This window comes from Xenopus laevis, chromosome 2L (genome assembly GCF_017654675.1).
Source record: "Xenopus laevis strain J_2021 chromosome 2L, Xenopus_laevis_v10.1, whole genome shotgun sequence".
Lineage (NCBI taxonomy): Eukaryota > Metazoa > Chordata > Amphibia > Anura > Pipidae > Xenopus > Xenopus laevis.
In genome coordinates, this window is record NC_054373.1 from 413,242 (window position 1) to 435,390 (window position 22,149).

Consider the following 22,149-nt stretch of genomic DNA (forward strand, 5'->3'; position numbering starts at 1 on the left):
GCTCTGTTATACAGATAGCTAGAATCTCAGCTGCCATAAAGCAGGACAGGACTGCTGCTTCCAATGGGGATCAGATAGGATCTGTGCAGCCACTGGGACAGAATGTTCTGTTATACAGATAGCTAGAATCTCAGCTGCCATAAAGCAGGACAGGACTGCTGCTTCCAATGGGGATCAGATAGGATCTGTGCAGCCACTGGGACAGAATGTTCTGTTATACAGATAGCTAGAATCTCAGCTGCCATAAAGCAGGACAGGACTGCTGCTTCCAATGGGGATCAGATAGGATCTGTGCAGCCACTGGGACAGAATGTTCTGTTATACAGATAGCTAGAATCTCAGCTGCCATAAAGCAGGACAGGACTGCTGCTTACAATGGGGATCAGATAGGAACTGTGCAGCCACTGGGACAGAATGTTCTGTTATACAGATAGCTAGAATCTCAGCTGCCATAAAGCAGGACAGGACTGCTGCTTACAATGGGGATCAGATAGGATCTGTGCAGCCACTGGGACAGAATGTTCTGTTATACAGATAGCTAGAATCTCAGCTGCCATAAAGCAGGACAGGACTGCTGCTTCCAATGGGGATCAGATAGGATCTGTGCAGCCACTGGGACAGAATGCTCTGTTATACAGATAGCTAGAATCTCAGCTGCCATAAAGCAGGACAGGACTGCTGCTTCCAATGGGGATCAGATAGGATCTGTGCAGCCACTGGGACAGAATGTTCTGTTATACAGATAGCTAGAATCTCAGCTGCCATAAAGCAGGACAGGACTGCTGCTTCCAATGGGGATCAGATAGGATCTGTGCAGCCACTGGGACAGAATGTTCTGTTATACAGATAGCTAGAATCTCAGCTGCCATAAAGCAGGACAGGACTGCTGCTTCCAATGGGGATCAGATAGGATCTGTGCAGCCACTGGGACAGAATGTTCTGTTATACAGATAGCTAGAATCTCAGCTGCCATAAAGCAGGACAGGACTGCTGCTTACAATGGGGATCAGATAGGAACTGTGCAGCCACTGGGACAGAATGTTCTGTTATACAGATAGCTAGAATCTCAGCTGCCATAAAGCAGGACAGGACTGCTGCTTACAATGGGGATCAGATAGGATCGGTGCCTGTTCTCTGGTGGGATAGAATAATAATAGAATATAGAATATATATATAATAGAATAATAATGATGGAGGAATGTGCTGGGGGTTGTCAGACAGTGGGTATAATAAATAATACATAAATAAGGGGTAGTACAGGGCTGTTAGTGCAAAGAGAGGAGACATGTTGTAGCTGTGGGGGATGGGGTGTCCCAGAGTCAAATAAAGGGTCACACACACAAGGATTTGGCAGGGGCACCAAATAAGAAGATTTGTGTCCACTTTGGCCCTTGTCACTTCCTCATAGGGGCCCGTGACTTCCCAATCTCCTGCCCAAAGTGACCCCATGCGGAAGAGACAGATGTGGGGGGAGCAGTCCCTGAAGTTGTAGAGAGGGGGCGGGACCTGTAACGAGGGACAGTCAGACCCAATGAGAATGAGCAGAGTCAGTCGATTGTACTGAGTATAAAAAAGTTCCCTCTCAGACCCAGAACCAATGGACCCGCCCGTGTGACGCACGTGACGCACAGTGAGAATGAGAGTGGGCGGGGCCCGGGCGGTACAGCCACAAACTGACTGAGAGGCACCTTCCTGTTTTGTTTTTTTTTTGCGGAAAATATGAGTAAGTACCGCCCCCTCCTGGTGACAGACAGAGCCACCGACCAATCCACCAACCAGGGCGTTGTAAATTTGTGGTTTAGTGACTGGAGAGCGAAACTGCCAGAAACGCGCCGAGTCTGTCGGAATTGAGGGACAGTCGGAAGATGTTGCGCTCGTGTCTGAAAGTTCTGCTGCTGATTGTGTCGCTGCGAGTCGGTAAGTGTCTGGGTGTGTCCGGCTGTTCCCCCTTCTCTTCCCCGAAGTTATTGACTTCTACTGGGCCCTGTCAGCTCCGCACTTCCCTCTTGTCCTCCTGGTGTAACGGCCGCACTCTTCCCTCAGGGGCCGCACTCCTCCCTCAGGGGCCGCACTCCTCCCTCAGGGGCCGCACTCTTCCCTCAGGGGCCGCACTCCTCCCTCAGGGGCCGCACTCTTCCCTCAGGGGCCGCACTCCTCCCTCAGGGGCCGCACTCTTCCCTCAGGGGCCGCACTCTTCCCCTCAGGGGCCGCACTCTTCCCCTCAGGGGCCGCACTCCTCCCTCAGGGGCCGCACTCCTCCCTCAGGGCCGCACTCCTCCCTCAGGGCCGCACTCCTCCCTCAGGGCCGCACTCTTCCCCTCAGGGGCCGCACTCTTCCCTCAGGGGCCGCACTCTTTCCCTCAGGGGCCGCACTCCTCCCTCAGGGGCCGCACTCTTCCCCTCAGGGCCGCATGCCTCACTGACACCTCCCCGAGACGCTTTACTGTGGAGCAGTCTGTAAATTACAGTTATTTAGATTGTAAGCTCTACAGGCCAGGAGCCTCCTCCCCAGGCCCAGACTGAATGTGTATCTTGAGACAAATGAGAGAGGCAGGAGGGAGATCCAGACACTCCCTGTTTATTGGCTCTCTGTGTATTTGGAATCTCAGGGACTATTTGACTCTCAGACCTGACACTTCCCTCCACTAAACAATTAGACATAAATGAGACTGATTTGTATTTATTCTTCTACTGACCCTGTTTTACTTTATTGTCCTCTTATACAGCCCTGTGTGTATAATAACTACTGCTACTTAACGATATAACTATTAGTCCCACTGTATAATGGAAACCATTTGTGTGTGTCATTCTCTGCTTGCCCAGTGCTGCCTGTGTGTGCCATTCTCTGCTTGCCCAGTGCTGCTTGTGTGTGTCATTCTCTGCTTGCCCAGTGCTGCCTGTGTGTGCCATTCTCTGCTTGCCCAGTGCTGCTTGTGTGTGCCATTCTCTGCTTGCCCAGTGCTGCTTGTGTGTGTCATTCTCTGCTTGCCCAGTGCTGCTTGTGTGTGTCATTCTCTGCTTGCCCAGTGCTGCTTGTGTGTGCCATTCTCTGCTTGCCCAGTGCTGTCTGTGTGTGTCATTCTCTGCTTGCCCAGTGCTGCTTGTGTGTGCCATTCTCTGCTTGCCCAGTGCTGTCTGTGTGTGCCATTCTCTGCTTGCCCAGTGCTGCTTGTGTGTGCCATTCTCTGCTTGCCCAGTGCTGCTTGTGTGTGCCATTCTCTGCTTGCCCAGTGTTGCTTGTGTGTGCCATTCTCTGCTTGCCCAGTGCTGCTTGTGTGTGCCATTCTCTGCTTGCCCAGTGCTGCTTGTGTGTGTCATTCTCTGTTTGCCCAGTGCTGCCTGTGTGCCATTCTCTGCTTGCCCAGTGCTGCTTGTGTGTGCCATTCTCTGCTTGCCCAGTGTTGCTTGTGTGTGCCATTCTCTGCTTGCCCAGTGCTGCTTGTGTGTGCCATTCTCTGCTTGCCCAGTGCTGCTTGTGTGTGTCATTCTCTGCTTGCCCAGTGCTGCCTGTGTGTGCCATTCTCTGCTTGCCCAGTGCTGCTTGTGTGTGCCATTCTCTGCTTGCCCAGTGCTGCTTGTGTGTGTCATTCTCTGCTTGCCCAGTGCTGCTTGTGTGTGTCATTCTCTGCTTGCCCAGTGCTGCTTGTGTGTGCCATTCTCTGCTTGCCCAGTGCTGTCTGTGTGTGTCATTCTCTGCTTGCCCAGTGCTGCTTGTGTGTGCCATTCTCTGCTTGCCCAGTGCTGTCTGTGTGTGCCATTCTCTGCTTGCCCAGTGTTGCTTGTGTGTGCCATTCTCTGCTTGCCCAGTGCTGCTTGTGTGTGTCATTCTCTGTTTGCCCAGTGCTGCCTGTGTGCCATTCTCTGCTTGCCCAGTGCTGCTTGTGTGTGCCATTCTCTGCTTGCCCAGTGTTGCTTGTGTGTGCCATTCTCTGCTTGCCCAGTGCTGCTTGTGTGTGCCATTCTCTGCTTGCCCAGTGCTGCCTGTGGAATGTAAGTCTGTTAGGGGTTTGTAGCATTTGGAAATTGTTTTTAAGGGCCCCCCATGTGTTGGGGGGTTGTTGTATTATCCACAGGGGAGGATGAGGCATATGGATTTAAGGATATGTTGTTACATGACTTCAATGTCTCACATATGAGAGATGAGGGATTTCCCTGCAGTGAGCACCAACCATCTGGTTTTTTGGTGTGTTACCACCGTTAATGTGGACATGATCTTAAACGTTTTTGTGGTAATATGGGTGTGGTTTACAGTGGGTGTGGTTTAAAAGGGGGAGTGGCCAACACTGACTTCCATTATCGGCCAGTAAAATTGTGGCCCTCGATAGCACAGAAGTTGGACAGCACTGCTTTATATTATGCCAGGGGCCCCTACTGACTGTCTCACTGGCCCCTAGTTATTGTCCAAGAGTGGGAGAGAATGGCAGTTACACAGAACAGAATTGTTTTTCTCAGAGCCCCTGTGTAAATGTCTATAGCAGAGGGTTTTACACTGATTAGTGTTTGTGCCTTACTTCTTGTGATGGTTCCCTGGATGCTCCGTCTCTGGCACCCTGTAAATATCCAATGTGTTGTAAAGTATGGGAATCACTCACAACAGCAGATTAACTGCAATTATGCTGTTTATTGTGTCACCACACGACATGTTTCAGACCTATTGGCCCTTTTTCAAGTGTGTACAATCTGGTGTGAAATGAACTTACTTATACACCACATGTGATGTTAGCCCGCCCACCAATTAACAATACCCCAGGTAATTAACCCTTAGGTCCTTTATCAAACATTTTTTTAGAAAAATGTTTTTTAACAGGTGAATCCATATGTCCCGGTTCAGTGTCCATGTGTGAACTTGTCCATCTCCATACATATGACATCGTGTCTAAACACCATAAAAAGATCAAAACATATCAAAAATAGTTTTTTTTTATACAATAAAAGTTTTTTTTAAAAGTTTTTCTAAAAAAAAAAACGGTTATGTACATAGAATTTCTGAATATACATAAGGAACTGCTCTGTTATGAGCCTACCTATAGGACTTGAAAAAACAGATTCTACCCATGTTTCAATTTTACACTTAATTCATTTTTGGGTTTAATTATTTTTATCTCACCCTTAGTTGGCTTCTATAAAGCGAATACTATGATAGTGTTTTACTCTAGATTGGGTTGTCTTCAATATCTGTGGAGGAAAATAGGTACATTATTATCCTAAAAATGGTATAATACTCCAATGGTCATTCATGCCTATTGGGGCCATTGTATTCATTTTTCTGATCCAATATGCTTCTTTTTGGGCCAGTGTTTTTTTCATATCACCTCCCCTATTAGGCATTTTTATCTGTTCCAGAACCAACCATTTTAGTTGGCTGACATTGTGTCCTTCTGTATGGAAGTGTCTGGAAACAGATGTGTCTGAGGCTGTTCCCATTTTGAAATTTCTGATGTTTCCCCTCTGTTCTTTAATTCGGTCTTTAACTGCTCGTATTGTTTGACCGATATACGCTAATCCACAGGGGCATTTTAAACAGTAAACCACAAATTTAGATTCACAAGTGGTGTAGTGTTTCAATTTGATTTGTGTACCCTTGGTTGGATGGCTCACTGTGTTTCCTTTTACAATGGAGGCACAACATATGCAATTCAAACAAGGAAACGTGCCTTTCTTAGGTTTACCCATAAAGCGATACTCCTTTTTCTCTTGACTGTCTGAGGGGCATAAAGTATCTTTGAGTGTGCACCCTCTTGTATAACAAAACATGGGAGGTGTACGAAAGAGATGCCCATACTTTGTATCCTGTTGGAGAATTGGCCAATATTTTTTTTTTTATAGTTTTTTCTATGGCCTTGCTTTGTTTTCCGTATTTTGAAACAAAGGGTATCCTATTGTTTTTTTGTTTTATTTTCAGATTTCAATAATTTTTGTCGGTCTAATTGCATTACCTCTTTAATAGTGGGTATTGGTTTATTTCTCCTATATCCCCTATTGATAAACTTGTTGGTAAGCGTATTGACAGAGCCTTGAAGAGAGTCTGTGTCTGAAGATATACGTAGGGCTCTTATGTATTGACTTTTGGGGATAGCTTTTATAATATTAGGATTATGGAAGCTGTCTGATGTTAATAGTGTGTTTCGATCTGTGGGTTTAGAAAACATAGAGGTTTTTATTTGTTTATTGTCAATCGAGATATTTACATCTAAAGTGAATTGATGTAGTAGAGCTCTCGCAAGTAAATTTTATAGTTTTATGCTTCTGATTAGCCTGGTCTATCATTTCTTGGAACTCTTTTTCTGTCCCTCCCCACAGTACCAGGATATCATCCACAAATCGCCAATAATGAATAATATTTTTACAATATGGTCCTTTCAAGAATATAGCATCCTCTATGCGGTTTACAAAGATGTTGGCGAATGCGGGAGCGACCGCTGCCCCCATTGAGGTCCCCTGGCATTGCCAGAAATACTCTCCCTCAAATCTGAAATACTTTTTCTGCAAGACTATTGTTAGACAGTCAATCAGAAAAAAAAATTAGATGATGTGACAGGTTTGTCTCTAATAATGGCTCCTCTATATATCTTATCCCTTCCTCTTGGGGTATTGAGGTATAGAGGCTTTGTATATCTATACTGCACAAAAGGACATCTGTTTGTGGTAAGGTAATATCTTGTAATTTGAGTAACAAGTCTGTTGTATCTTTCAGACAAGTAGGAATCTTAGATACAATTGGTTGGAGGAACTTATCCACGAATTTTGAGAGGGGTTCAAGTATGGAGCCAATGGCGGAAATTATAGGGCGCCCAGGGGGATCTATTAAAGATTTATGTATCTTCGGTAATAAGTAAAGTACCGGAGTACGGGGGTGTTCCACCTGTAGATACTCTTTCTCCTGCTTAGAGATTACTCCATTATCATATGCCTCCTGTATTAGTAGTGCATCTATCTGTTTTTTTATTTCAAAGACTGGATCATTATTTATTTTTTCATAATGGCTGCTGTCTCCTAATTGTCTGTATGCTTCCTCAATGTATTTGCACTTGTCCATTACCACAATGGCCCCCCCTTTATCTGCTGGGGAAACATCAGAAATGTCAAAATGGGAACAGCCTCAGACACATCTGTTTCCAGACACTTCCATACAGAAGGACACAATGTCAGCCAACTAAAATGGTTGGTTCTGGAACAGATAAAAATGCCTAATAGGGGAGGTGATATGAAAAAAACACTGGCCCAAAAAGAAGCATATTGGATCAGAAAAATGAATACAATGGCCCCAATAGGCATGAATGACCATTGGAGTATTATACCATTTTTAGGATAATAATGTACCTATTTTCCTCCACAGATATTGAAGACAACCCAATCTAGAGTAAAACACTATCATAGTATTCGCTTTATAGAAGCCAACTAAGGGTAAGATAAAAATAATTAAACCCAAAAATGAATTAAGTGTAAAATTGAAACATGGGTAGAATCTGTTTTTTCAAGTCCTATAGGTAGGCTCATAACAGAGCAGTTCCTTATGTATATTCAGAAATTCTATGTACATAACCGTTTTTTTTTTTTTTAGAAAAACTTTTAAAAAAGCTTTTATTGTATAAAAAAAACTATTTTTGATATGTTTTGATCTTTTTATGGTGTTTAGACACGATGTCATATGTATGGAGATGGACAAGTTCACACATGGACACTGAACCGGGACATATGGATTCACCTGTTAAAAAACATTTTTCTAAAAAAATGTTTGATAAAGGACCTAAGGGTTAATTACCTGGGGTATTGTTAATTGGTGGGCGGGCTAACATCACATGTGGTGTATAAGTAAGTTCATTTCACACCAGATTGTACACACTTGAAAAAGGGCCAATAGGTCTGAAACATGTCGTGTGGTGACACAATAAACAGCATAATTGCAGTTAATCTGCTGTTGTGAGTGATTCCCATACTTTACAACACATTGGATATTTACAGGGTGCCAGAGACGGAGCATCCAGGGAACCATCACAAGAAGTAAGGCACAAACACTAATCAGTGTAAAACCCTCTGCTATAGACATTTACACAGGGGCTCTGAGAAAAACAATTCTGTTCTGTGTAACTGCCATTCTCTCCCACTCTTGGACAATAACTAGGGGCCAGTGAGACAGTCAGTAGGGGCCCCTGGCATAATATAAAGCAGTGCTGTCCAACTTCTGTGCTATCGAGGGCCACAATTTTACTGGCCGATAATGGAAGTCAGTGTTGGCCACTCCCCCTTTTAAACCACACCCACTGTAAACCACACCCATATTACCACAAAAACGTTTATGATCATGTCCACATTAATGGTGGTAACACACCAAAAAACCAAATGGTTGGTGCTCACTGCAGGGAAATCCCTCATCTCTCATATGTGAGACATTGAAGTCATGTAACAACATATCCTTAAATCCATATGCCTCATCCTCCCCTGTGGATAATACAACAACCCCCCAACACATGGGGGGCCCTTAAAAACAATTTCCAAATGCTAACAAACCCCAAGAACAAACCCCTAACAGACTTACATTCCACAGGCAGCGTAGGGCAAGCAGAGAATGGCACACACAAGCAGCACTGGGCAAACAGAGAATGGCACACACAAGCAGCACTGGGCAAGCAGAGAATGACACACACAGGCAGCACTGGGCAAACAGAGAATGACACACACAGGCAGCACTGGGCAAACAGAGAATGGCACACACAAGCAGCACTGGGCAAACAGAGAATGGCACACACAAGCAGCACTGGGCAAGCAGAGAATGACACACAAGCAGCACTGGGCAAACAGAGAATGGCACACACAAGCAGCACTGGGCAAGCAGAGAATGGCACACACAAGCAGCACTGGGCAAGCAGAGAATGGCACACACAAGCAGCACTGGGCAAGCAGAGAATGGCACACACAAGCAGCACTGGGCTAACAGAGAATGGCACACACAAGCAGCACTGGGCAAGCAGAGAATGGCACACACAAGAAGCACTGGGCAAGCAGAGAATGGCACACACAAACAGCACTGGGCAAGCAGAGAATGGCACACACAAGCAGCACTGGGCAAGCAGAGAATGGCACACACAAGCAGCACTGGGCAAGCAGAGAATGGCACACACAAGCAGCACTGGGCAAGCAGAGAATGGCACACACAAGCAGCACTGGGCAAGCAGAGAATGGCACACACAGGCAGCACTGGGCAAGCAGAGAATGGCACACACAGGCAGCACTGGGCAAGCAGAGAATGGCACACACAAGCAACACTGGGCAAGCAGAGAATGGCACACACAAGCAGCACTGGGCAAGCAGAGAATGGCACACACAGGGAGGGAAGACAGAAGAGAGCAGGAGACAGGGAAAGCTCTCAGTCTAATATGTACTACATACAGTGACACAGTGCTGGGGCCCCATTAGCATTTTGTATAAAGTGTGAACAATGTGGCAGTTTTAGTCTGGGTCTCAGGTAGAACAGTACAGGGGCTTTAGGATATAAACAATAGAGGGGTCTCAGGTAGAACAGTACAGGGGCTTTAGGATAGAAACAATAGAGGGGTCTCAGGTAGAACAGTACAGGGGCTTTAGGATAGAAACAATAGAGGGGTCTCAGGTAGAACAGTACAGGGGCTTTAGGATATAAACAATAGAGGGGTCTCAGGTAGAACAGTACAGGGGCTTTAGGATAGAAACAATAGAGGGGTCTCAGGTAGAACAGTACAGGGGCTTTAGGATAGAAACAATAGAGGGGTCTCAGGTAGAACAGTACAGGGGCTTTAGGATAGAAACAATAGAGGGGTCTCAGGTAGAACAGTACAGGGGCTTTAGGATAGAAACAATAGAGGGGTCTCAGGTAGAACAGTACAGGGGCTTTAGGATAGAAACAATAGAGGGGTCTCAGGTAGAACAGTACAGGGGCTTTAGGATAGAAACAATAGAGGGGTCTCAGGTAGAACAGTACAGGGGCTTTAGGATAGAAACAATAGAGGGGTCTCAGGTAGAACAGTACAGGGGCTTTAGGATAGAAACAATAGAGGGGTCTCAGGTAGAACAGTACAGGGGCTTTAGGGTATAAACAATAGAGGGGTCTCAGGTGGAACAGTACAGGGGCTTTAGGGTATAAACAATAGAGGGGTCTCAGGTGGAACAGTACAGGGGCTTTAGGACATAAACAATAGAGGGGTCTCAGGTAGAACAGTACAGGGGCTTTAGGATAGAAACAATAGAGGGGTCTCAGGTAGAACAGTACAGGGGCTTTAGGATAGAAACAATAGAGGGGTCTCAGGTAGAACAATACAGGGGCTTTAGGGTATAAACAATAGAGGGGTCTCAGGTAGAACAGTACAGGGGCTTTAGGGTATAAACAATAGAGGGGTCTCAGGTAGAACAATACAGGGGCTTTAGGGTATAAACAATAGAGGGGTCTCAGGTAGAACAGTACAGGGACTTTAGGATAAAAACAATAGAGGGGTCTCAGGTAGAACAGTACAGGGGCTTTAGGATAGAAACAATAGAGGGGTCTCAGGTAGAACAGTACAGGGGCTTTAGGATAGAAACAATAGAGGGGTCTCAGGTAGAACAGTACAGGGGCTTTAGGATAGAAACAATAGAGGGCGTCTCAGGTAGAACAGTACAGGGGCTTTAGAATAGAAACAATAGAGGGGTCTCAGGTAGAACAGTACAGGGGCTTTAGGATAGAAACAATAGAGGGGTCTCAGGTAGAACAGTACAGGGGCTTTAGGATAGAAACAATAGAGGGGTCTCAGGTAGAACAGTACAGGGGCTTTAGGATAAAAACAATAGAGGGGTCTCAGGTAGAACAGTACAGGGGCTTTAGGATAGAAACAATAGAGGGGTCTCGGGTAGAACAGTACAGGGGCTTTAGGATAGAAACAATAGAGGGGTCTCAGGTAGAACAGTACAGGGGCTTTAGGATATAAACAGAGGGGTCTCAGGTAGAACAGTACAGGGGCTTTAGGATAGAAACAATAGAGGGGTCTCAGGTAGAACAGTACAGGGGCTTTAGGATAGAAACAATAGAGGGGTCTCAGGTAGAACAGTACAGGGGCTTTAGGATAGAAACAATAGAGGGGTCTCGGGTAGAACAGTACAGGGGCTTTAGGATAGAAACAATAGAGGGGTCTCAGGTAGAACAGTACAGGGGCTTTAGGATATAAACAGAGGGGTCTCAGGTAGAACAGTACAGGGGCTTTAGGATAGAAACAATAGAGGGGTCTCAGGTAGAACAGTACAGGGGCTTTAGGATAGAAACAATAGAGGGGTCTCAGGTAGAACAGTACAGGGGCTTTAGGATAGAAACAATAGAGGGGTCTCAGGTAGAACAGTACAGGGGCTTTAGGATAGAAACAATAGAGGGGTCTCGGGTAGAACAGTACAGGGGCTTTAGGATAGAAACAATAGAGGGGTCTCGGGTAGAACAGTACAGGGGCTTTAGGATATAAACAATAGAGGTGTCACAGGTGTGAACAATACAGAAGATTAGTCAGAATTTGAGGTTTAAACAATGCAGGGGCCAGTTACTCTCTGTAGTGATACCTTTTAAAGTTTACATATGGTAATCAGACACAGCAGCTTGGGGGCCACAGAAGGGGGGGTCGCAGGCCGCATGTGGCCCGCCAGTTGGACGTCCCTGGTATAGGGAATAACCCAGGAGCCGGTGAGACAGTCATTAGGGGCCCCTGGGCAGGATCTATTGAATAACCCAGGAGCTAGTGAGACAGTCAGTAGGGGCCCCTGGTATAGGGAATAACCCAGGAGACAGTCATTAGGGGCCCCCGGGCAGGATCTAGGGAATAACCCAGGAGCCAGTGAGACAGTCAGTAGGGGCCCCTAGCAGGATCTAGGGAATAACCCAGGATTAATTTATATTAATCTCAGTGTGTATCACTCATTCCCTGTATGGAACCTCCTTTATACCCTGTTTCCTTTTCCCCTGCCGAATATAACTCCCTGCTACAGAGTGGCTGGGAGTTGTTTGTAGCACATTGATACAGCTGCACAGTCACTCTGTAGGACATTGTGGGGTTAATAGATGTACCACCAGCTCTAGAAACACTGGCCTCAAACTACTACATATCCCACAATCCTTAGCTGTACAGAATGGCTGCAGCCGAGTCTGATATTGAGTCCAGTATTAGTGGTGCAACCTCAGTGTCACTAATATAAGCACCACCGTGGCTAGTGTGGCACCCTTAGGCTACTACTGTGTCTGCCATTGTCTGATAATCATCCGTAATATTAATTTCATCATTATGTCATGTGCCCCCTGTACCCTCGCATCACAGTAACCTAGTCCCACCCACTGCTTGAGTCACAGACTCCCAGCTCCTCCTCCTGTAACACATACAGGTGCACTCACTGCTGAATCTTCTCTTGCAGGTCGGGGCCAGGAAATAATAAATAAGGCTGTTCATGAATCTGTAACCTTTAACCTGAATTCCTTGGATGGAGTCACAGAGATCACCTGGAAGTTTGGGCAGGACAAGTTTGCAGAACTCGATGATATAACTGAACCCAATTTTTATCGCTTGAGGGACAGAGCTAATGCGACCTTCTCTCCCGGGAGTCTGACCATTAATCGACTGCAGAAGGAAGACACTGGCACATACACTGCTGAGATTCAGGTCGGGAGAAAAACGATCACTGTCACTTTCATCCTAAAGGTGTACGGTAAGTGCCCAGGGGTCTATACGGGAGAGTATTGAACATAAAGTGACATTGACAGCTCAATATTAGAACTAATCGCATCCCTTTAGGTATAAAGACAAATTTAAAGTTGTCAAAAGATTAGTGGGGGACAATAACCATTTGTCACTGCCCAGTCTCACATATAGAAAATATTCCTTGACAATCTCTTGTGTGTTGATTGCCTTTGTTTGTGCCACTCGCATCTCTTTATGGTGCTAGTTACATTAAAGGGCAAGTTTACCTTACAGGAAGAAGGAGTGAGAGAGCAGAGCAAGCTTAGCTGAGGTACAGCCAACCACCTGTCTGTATCTGAGTCACATGACCATGAAAGCTTGTGTAGAAAAGTAAAGGGCAAGTCCATGGCCATAGGGGTCACAGTCACTGTAGCGTATGTCACCAATGTTGAGATTCCCAGAACATCAGTGAGGCAAGTAAGGGCCCCTGTGGGATACAGATGAGAGGTACAGTAAGGAGCAGGCCGGGGCAGTTGTGGGAGTGTCAGAAGGAGAGTGCAATTCCCTAGCAGCGCCCCCTACTGTACAAGCCAGGGACTGTATGCCTCAGTGACTTTAGTGGGATTTAGGGAAAGGGGTTGTGTAAGATTTGGGTCCAGATGAGTAACTGTATGTTGGTGCCTCTGATTCTCTCCTGTAGATGCTGTTCAGAGACCTCATGTGATTTGTACCCGGGGGGAGGACCCCAATACCCTAGTCCTTCACTGTCATTCCCCAGGGGTGGTGAAATATCAATGGCGGGATTCCTCCGATAATATTGTGTCTGACAAACAGAATTTCACTGTTACTGACCCAAGTGTTGACAAGAATGGAAATGTGACGTGTGATGCTCACAACCCCGGCTCCTCCAAGTCCAACTTCATCCTATTCTCCTCCTGTGACCGTGAGTATCTCTCTCTTCTGGGCCACTATCAGTCTGCTGGAACACACTTCTTTTTAAAAGGGGATACCCACCTCCCCAAAAAAATGTAATTCTCAACCACTTTCCAATCTATTTCAATAATTGCTGTTCAATAATCTTCTAATTCTGTGTAAATGTCATTGCTATTGGTAGCAGTGTCTGTCTGTCCGTCACTATTCTCTTCTCTTTTTACCTGATTCATTAGAACTCCGTTCTCCTTCAGCCAAGACTCCAATTCCCACAATGCTTTGCACACTTCACTTATCCATCTCAGGTCTGTAACTCACAGAACACGCAAGGCATTGTGGGAGTTAAAGGAGAGCTCTCTACCGACACAGTTTGGGGAATAGTTACATACAGACATATACTGCTTTTTATTGCAATTACACATAAATTAATTACATTTTTATTAAAGGGAATGTTCACTTTCCAAATACTTGTTTCAGTTCAGTTGGTTTCAAATTGTTCCACAGAAATAAAGGCTTTTTTTTTTCATTTACTATCTTTTATTTTTGATCATTTTTTCCAGAATCTCAGTGTAAAGTTTAATGTTGGTGGGTGTGTGAGTGAGGCAGCTCAGCGATTGGGGTGCAGATTCTGTTCCAATTGGCTGATCCATGAGTTGATCCATTTCTCAGTAAGATCTATGGGGAATATAAATGCAACTATTGTATCAATTCTAACAACTGCCTTTAATGACACTCAGGGCTGCAACATTCTGAAGAAGTACAGAGAGGTTTAGGGTAAAAGGATAGTGTGTACATTGATGTGGAGGGGAAGAGGTTACAGAGATTACGGAGGAAGTAGAGGGAGAGACCACAGATCAGGGAGGAAATGGGGCGAGAGGGTGGAGAGATCAGGGAGTATGGGGAAAGGGAACGGAGGTCAGGCAGGGTAGGAGAGGGATCAGGGATGGAGCAGAGAGGAGGTATAGATCAGAGATGGAGCAGAAAGAGCATAGAGATCAGGAACGGAGCAGGTATCAGGGGCGGTGTGAGCGCTGGGCACTAGGACCCAGTGACCTACAGGCACCCAAGGCCGAAATCCAGGCCTGACTAGTCACATGGTAACAGGTCCTTATATATAGATATATAGATATATAGATATATAGATATATAGAGATATAGAGATATAGAGATATAGAGATATAGAGATATAGAGATATAGAGATATAGAGATATAGAGATATAGAGATATAGAGATATAGATAGATATAGATAGATATAGATAGATATAGATAGATATAGATAGATATAGATAGATATAGATAGATATAGATAGATATAGATAGATATAGATAGATATAGATAGATATATATAGGTCACACTCAGCTACTTAATAGGTTTATTTCTGCACTGTGCAATTATCCAATCAAATGACTATTGTGATGTATATAGTACAGTACTACTCCTTGCACAGTGTGACAATATTTAACAGAGCTTGTGTTTTAACCCTATAAGTGCCATAGACCATAGAATCTACGATCCGTAGTACTTCAGGGGATGCGAGCGAAGGAGCGGCTCACTGCTTGTTTATTCCCCAGCACCTAGGCAGTGACCACCAGAACCATTAGTGAAGACAGCCTTTCCTGGTTCCTGCACCCTCACAAACACACACTTTTTACAGTTACACACTTGCATTTACACTTACACACATACATACATTTTTATGGAGGGGTTGACATGCTCAAAGGGCTTACGAAATGTGGGGCATATAAAGGGGTTAAATGCAAGCTTTGGCCGTTTTCAAAAATGTCATTAAAACCATTTAGCATGCCAGTTTGGTAGTTTGCAGTAGAAAGACATATTTACCAATTTTACCCATATTTGCTAGAATGTGTACTTTCTGAAAGTATATGGTTTTCTGGGGTCTCTGTACTGTTAGGGGGTCTTATGGCACATAATACACATACTGGGTGCTTATATTGCAGCAGCCAGAGTGTCTGTCGTGAAAATGTATATGTGCTATTTTCATTTGGGGGTCTCTGTGTGCCACATAGTTTGGTATATCTATGCCTATTGTGCATCAAAGTGTTCAGTGGACCCCTGGCACTCATATTTAGGATGTTTTCTCTTGGTACCTAATGCTGCGTGAGAGATAAGATGCTACAAAGTGGAAGCTTTGAGGTGATTTTCAGCTATTTCATCAAAACTGCCAAATTTGGTGAAATGTTGTGACTCGGTAGAAAGACATAATTACTCATTTTGGATTTGTCTGAATGTGAACTTTCCTAAAATATATGGTTTTGGGAGGGGGTTAGTATTCAGTGACTTCCGGGACAAGTTGTATGTGCTAAATTCATTTTGAGGTTATCTTTATTAATCCAGGGATTCCATATTAACTCATATTTGTCAAGCTTATCTTTCAAGAGAGACTTATCATGCCATATCAGTCTATAGAGTTTCGCTATCAGAGCTCTGCGAAAAGAGAGATTTATTGTATATCCATTCAAACCTTGTTATTTTAGCTTTGGGATTTAATGTAATGAGATACCTGCATGTATTGAAATTTGTCCTGATCAGTCATCTCATATTTATCCTTAAAAGTTTCCCAAGGAATCAATTTACAAAGTGAAAGTTTTGAGGTGATTTTTGCAATTTGACGTAAGTTTTTTTTTTTTTTTTTTTTTTTTTTAGAAACCACTAAGTTCAGAAAAGCTTTGATGTTTGACAATTAGGAGTAGAAAGACACAGTTACCCATTTTGGGTTCGACAGAATCGGTACTTTTCAAAAATATATGGTTTTCTGGGGGTAAACCTATTGTTCCAGGATTTATTGACTTTTGGAATCTATGTGTCGTATTCTACTGTAGTGCTTTGAAATTCAGTAATTTAATTCTGGAATATATAGAAGTCAGAAATCTCCATACAACTATACATCTCTGGTTTTGGCACATTCAAAAGACACATGACACTTTCCAAATCAGTTGAATTTTTGTGAAAAAAAAATAATTTTCTGGTATAAATCCCCATATCATGAAAATAGCAATTTTTGTTATTTTTCTTTGATATTTAGATCACTAAATCTTTCTCCGGACGTGGAAATATACACAAAAAGGCTGACTTAAAGGAAAGTGTAAAATAGAATAAGGCTAGAAATGCTGTATTTTGTATAATAAACATAAACATGAACTTACTGCACCACAAGCCTAATCAAACAAATTTATGCTTTCAAAGTTGGCCACAGGGGTTCACCATCTTGTGACTTTGTTATACTTCTTTGCAAGACTAAGACTGTGCACATGCTCAGTGTGGTCTGGGCTGCTTAGGGATCGTCATAAACAAAGCTGCTTGAGTTCTGCATGGCTGGGAAGTAAGGCGGGGGCTCCCCCTGCTGTACATAAGTATGATTGTTTCCCTGCAGAGCAGTTAGGGACCGTCTGACAATTCCTATCCACAGCAGTAAATGAAGGGAGAATGTCACTGCATACAGTCAGGTTTCTTATAAAAACGGTACACATTTTATAATTAAAGTATATTGGAGATAGGTTTTTTTTTCATTAAAGAAAGTAAAAATGGGATTTTATTTTTGTGCCTTTCCTTGTCCTTTAAAAAGCTCAAATTTCCCCCCCCAAATGTATACTTTTCTAGGTTCACTTAAAAATCTCCCCCACCCCCCTAAAATGAGAGAGCACAATATGTTCAAAATGCAATGTGAGACTCTGCCGGCACTTAAAGGGTTAATAGCTAAGGTGGCAGAACATCATGACAAATGCATATCCACAGTTGACTCCTTAGGGTGCTGCACTAACCTCAGTCGTGCTTTTGTCTTGCAGAAGAGGAGAAGAGCAACACATTTCATTTCATAAGTGTTGGAGTCGCGCTTCTGCTTTTGTTTGGGATCGGGATTGTGCTCTGGATTCTCTGTAAGTGAACAACAAACACACTTTTTATCCAAATAAATCGCTCTATTCACAGTTATGCTACACTCATACCAACTGGGGCACATCTCTCCCCTTTCCATAACATTATTTACCCCACTGGGAAGTGAGTTCTGTGTAAGTACGTAAATAAAAGCGTGTGTGTGTGTGTGTGCTCCGTGTATTGCTACTGGTATTCCTCCTGCATTTGCTCAAACGCACAGTTGCTAAATGTCATTAAACATGCAACTGGCACCCAGCAGGGATACAACACACGGTATTAATTGTACCCCCTTTTTTTTCAACTTTGGGCAAACAAACCAGCAGTAACAAAAATGCTCATTATCTAAAAAGTTACCAGGCTGTAGCTGGGGGAAGGGAGGGTTTTGTTTATACAGAGGCTTCACTTTCTACTTCTCAGGAAGCAAAATTTGACTTTAGTTTCATTTTCAAAATGTGCCACTGTGTTAGCTTGTTTATATAAACTATAGTAGTACTTATCTGTTATCTACTGTGTATCCTGTGCTTGAATGGCTGCCCCCATGGCTACACAGCAGCTTGTGTATATAAACTATAGTAGTACTTATCTGTTATCTACTGTGTATCATGTGCTTGAATGGCTGCCCCCATGGCTACACAGCAGCTTGTTTATATAAACTATAGTAGTACTTATCTGTTATCTACTGTGTATCCTGTGCTTGAATGGCTGCCCCCATGGCTACACAGCAGCTTGTTTATATAAACTATAGTAGTACTTATCTGTTATCTACTGTGTATCCTGTGCTTGAATGGCTGCCCCCATGGCTACACAGCAGCTTGTTTATATAAACTATAGTAGTACTTATCTGTTATCTACTGTGTATCCTGTGCTTGAATGGCTGCCCCCATGGCTACACAGCAGCTTGTTTATATAAACTATAGTAGTACTTATCTGTTATCTACTGTGTATCCTGTGCTTGAATGGCTGCCCCCATGGCTACACAGCAGCTTGTTTATATAAACTATAGTAGTACTTATCTGTTATCTACTGTGTATCCTGTGCTTGAATGGCTGCCCCCATGGCTACACAGCAGCTTGTTTATATAAACTATAGTAGTACTTATCTGTTATCTACTGTGTATCCTGTGCTTGAATGGCTGCCCCCATGGCTACACAGCAGCTTGTTTATATAAACTATAGTAGTACTTATCTGTTATCTACTGTGTATCCTGTCCTTGAATGGCTGCCCCCATGGTTACACAGCAGCTTGTTTATATAAACTATAGTAGTGTGTCTGAAGCAAACACACCAGTTGTACCAGTGCAGCACAACACTACATGATATTTTCATTACTTTAAAACACTTTAAATTTTTGGTTGTTCCTTTAAGGGTTCCTTTTACTGCTTCCCCGAGGCTGTAGGGTGTGTGAGTCCAGAGGAGGGAGCTCCCATGCAGTTTATAGGATGGTACTTACCTCACTGGGTTTCATTGGGTGGGAGCTGGTACAATACACCGTCGCCAATTGGGCTGATGTCCCAGAAACTGATACAGTACCATAGTGGCCAATAAATAATAATAATAATGAAATAAATGAGAGCCCCCAGTTGAACGTATCCAGCGACATCTCTTCAGGTGCAGATTTCCAGTCATTTCTGTGAATAAAAGCACATTTTGGTCACTTAGACTTTTCTATATTTTCTTTCTCCACAGATAAGAAAGGGATATTAACAAAGAAGTGCTTCAACAGAGGGGAGGAACCCGAGACAAAGGGAGAGGAAACTGAGCAACTAAGTAAGTTTGGATCATGTGCATTGGCCATTCCCTTACGCCCCCAGATGTGGTTGTCTCGTATCCAAGGAATGCTGGGAAATATTGGGGGGATCAAACAATGGGACCGGGGGTTCTGCTGCTTTAATGTGAATAATCTCAATTTTAGATTCTCCAGGATCCCACAATGGGGAGAACAAGAGCCCAGACGTTACTTTAGTGAATATCCGTAAACTGTGAGTATGAAAATGGGAACTGGTGGGACTCTCTGATCTATTGGGAACTCTAATGGGGCTCATACTGACCCCCCCCCCAAACAGAAATTCATCATTTATTTACTGTTAAGTGTTTTACGCTTTTCAGTTGAACTCTCTGTTCACTTACGTGGGGGACCCAGGGAATGTGTCAATGTTCTACCTGCTTCCCATATATGCTGTACTGTATATAATAATATATATATAATAATGCCTTAGCAGCAGATGTTGCCCTCCTTCTGCACCAGTAGGGGGCAGACTACAATCTCTTCACTTAAATATCCCTCCTCCCCTGTGTGACATGAGCTCAGTCAGTTGGGGGGTATGTAGAAAAGGGGGGACACTGACCTGATTTTCTGGTAATATATTTGTATATAGCGTAGCTTCCTACGCCCCACAGATGCAGCATGGGGTAAATTTAGTGTCTCAGGGAAACGTCTGGTTGCATTTAGTGATATTTATAAATTCTTTGTGCTTATCTCCAGGTCGGGGGACGGAGAACTCTGATTGGACAGTATTGGGAGGTCTCTGCACAGACACAATGTATCAATTAAAGGAAATGACTTGTGACATCGCTGAGGGGGCGGTGCCCGCACTTATTTGTGGGACTAGAACCTGTGCCTTTCCCAGGAGTGGGCCCCTCCCACAGAACTGTGTGGAACTGGGAAGGAAGTACTGGTGCTTTATACTTATTGCTTTGCCTATCAGTGTTCTACTCCCAAAGGCACCGTCCCTCTGTGAGACCCATGTCCCTCCTCCTTGCATGGCATATTGGTCTCCAGTGTAGGCGGCATCACTGCACTACCTCATGTTGGGTACATATCGCATGTATTTATTATGTAAATGAAATGAAGGTGATTGGACTGCAGCTCCCGCCAAGGATTCCCCCCAACCTGGAATGATCTTGTAGATCCCGCGCCATCCATGGCTGAGGTGGGTGTGGCGCTGATGCAGGGGGCGGAGACAATGGATTCCACTTTTTGAATCACAAGGAAGAAGTGTATTTGAGCTTAGTGTGTTTTATTCAGCTTTATTAGGCGTTGTTTGGAGGAGACTAAATCAATTCCAAGACTGGGGTTTTTTTTCCTGCAGTGCAAGAAAATCTGGCAAAAAAAAACTATTTCTGAAACAGAGTTTTTTGAACTTTTGAGATTCATCAAAAAAAAAATTGGCAACAGAAGCCGGACAAGAAGGTGTAGAAGTCCAGTTTAAAGGAACGGTAACACCAAGCTCCTTGCAATGAAAGTAACAGATATAATGTGTTGGTAACTAATTGTGTGTTTGTTTTATTGACACTACTTGTAGTCTATATAAACACACTGTTGTGTAGCCTGGGGAGCCTTCAGTCTGTAATGGGCAAAAAAGCACAGGTTACACAGCTGACCAGCTCTGTACAATACAATGGGTTTAGTTCTTACACAGGAACCTCACTTGTATTCTATAGAATCTGTAACCTGTGTTAACTGTTCCCTCTATTAGCAGCTTACACACTCACGCTCTCATTCCCATCTGAGATTTCTATATAATGATCATTTATTTCTATAAAACCAGTGAGTTACCCAGCACTTTCCCAACAAAGAAGCCTTCTACAGTTATGTAGCAAGTGGCTTGTGGAATCAGAGAAAGCTGTGAACAAGAGCTTGCAATCTAATGTTCCCTGTGTGTATTTAAAGGACAGCAATCTCTTGTGCCACAGGGCATGTGTAGGTTGTGTATGTGTATACTGTGCCTAATTATCTGAACCTGCCCCGGGGCTGCACTTCAAAACCATGCCATGTATTTATTTGCTCATGCTGTTGTTTCTTATTGACGGATTGTAAGCTCCTCTGCAGGGTAGAGTAACTTAATGTGTCCGTACAGAAATCAAAAATCCAAAAATATATTCCCAGTCAATACCCTCAAAGTTAAAAAATCACTCTTTATTCAGCATCAATATTAAAAAGTAGGCATACAGACCAATTGATGCTCCACCTTACGCGTTTCGCACCCACAGGCACTTATTCATAGGCATTACTGTTGTTACATATGGTCACAAAATTTATACCCCAGGAAACCACTATCTTTAGGGAGTCATGTAGTGGGAACACACTTCTGCATGCCACCTCCTGCCACCCCAAAAATTTGGTGGGTGGGATACCTGTGGGGCAGTTCCTCAGGCTCCGGAGGAATTGCTCCACCGATATGACATTCCAGGAACAAGCAGGGGAGATGAAGGAGAGATTTCTAGATCGAGGCTATGGACGAAAAATTGTGGATAGGGCCTATCAGAGAGCAAGACTAACAGAAAGGAGGAGTTTACTAAGTGTGAACCCAATGGGTGAGAAAAAGAAAAAAAAAGAAAAAAGTAAAACAAGGGCTATCAGAAAAGGTCCCATTTGTAACTAGGTACAGTAAACAGTTCTATATGGTATTCGATATAGTTAAGAAGTACATCCCGATCCTATATACAGATGATGATTTCCATAGAATACTAAAAGGAGGAGTTAACAGTATAGCAAGGCGGTCTCATACATTGAGGGACCATTTATCACCAAGTATGTACAGGGAAACGAATAGGGGAGATCAAAGAAATTAGGGTTTTTTGAAGGTAGCCATAAATGTGGGAGTCGTAGATGTATAACTTGTCAACATATGAAAATTTCAAAAGAATTTAAGTCTACGGTGACAAATAC

General features: G+C 43.8%; 1 protein-coding gene across 1 annotated transcript; it reads left to right on the forward strand.

The window, feature by feature from the left end:
* The first annotated feature begins 1,632 nt into the window (after nucleotides 1–1,632).
* On the forward strand, nucleotides 1,633–20,806 carry LOC108707778 (lymphocyte function-associated antigen 3). Its single transcript, XM_018245757.2, has 7 exons — nucleotides 1,633–1,917; nucleotides 12,394–12,684; nucleotides 13,357–13,599; nucleotides 17,394–17,483; nucleotides 19,167–19,247; nucleotides 19,393–19,459; nucleotides 19,963–20,806. The coding sequence occupies exons 1-7, from the start codon at nucleotides 1,866–1,868 to the stop codon at nucleotides 19,982–19,984; spliced, it is 846 nt and encodes a 281-aa protein (XP_018101246.1). The 5' UTR covers nucleotides 1,633–1,865; the 3' UTR covers nucleotides 19,985–20,806.
* Nucleotides 20,807–22,149: the final 1,343 nt, after the last annotated feature.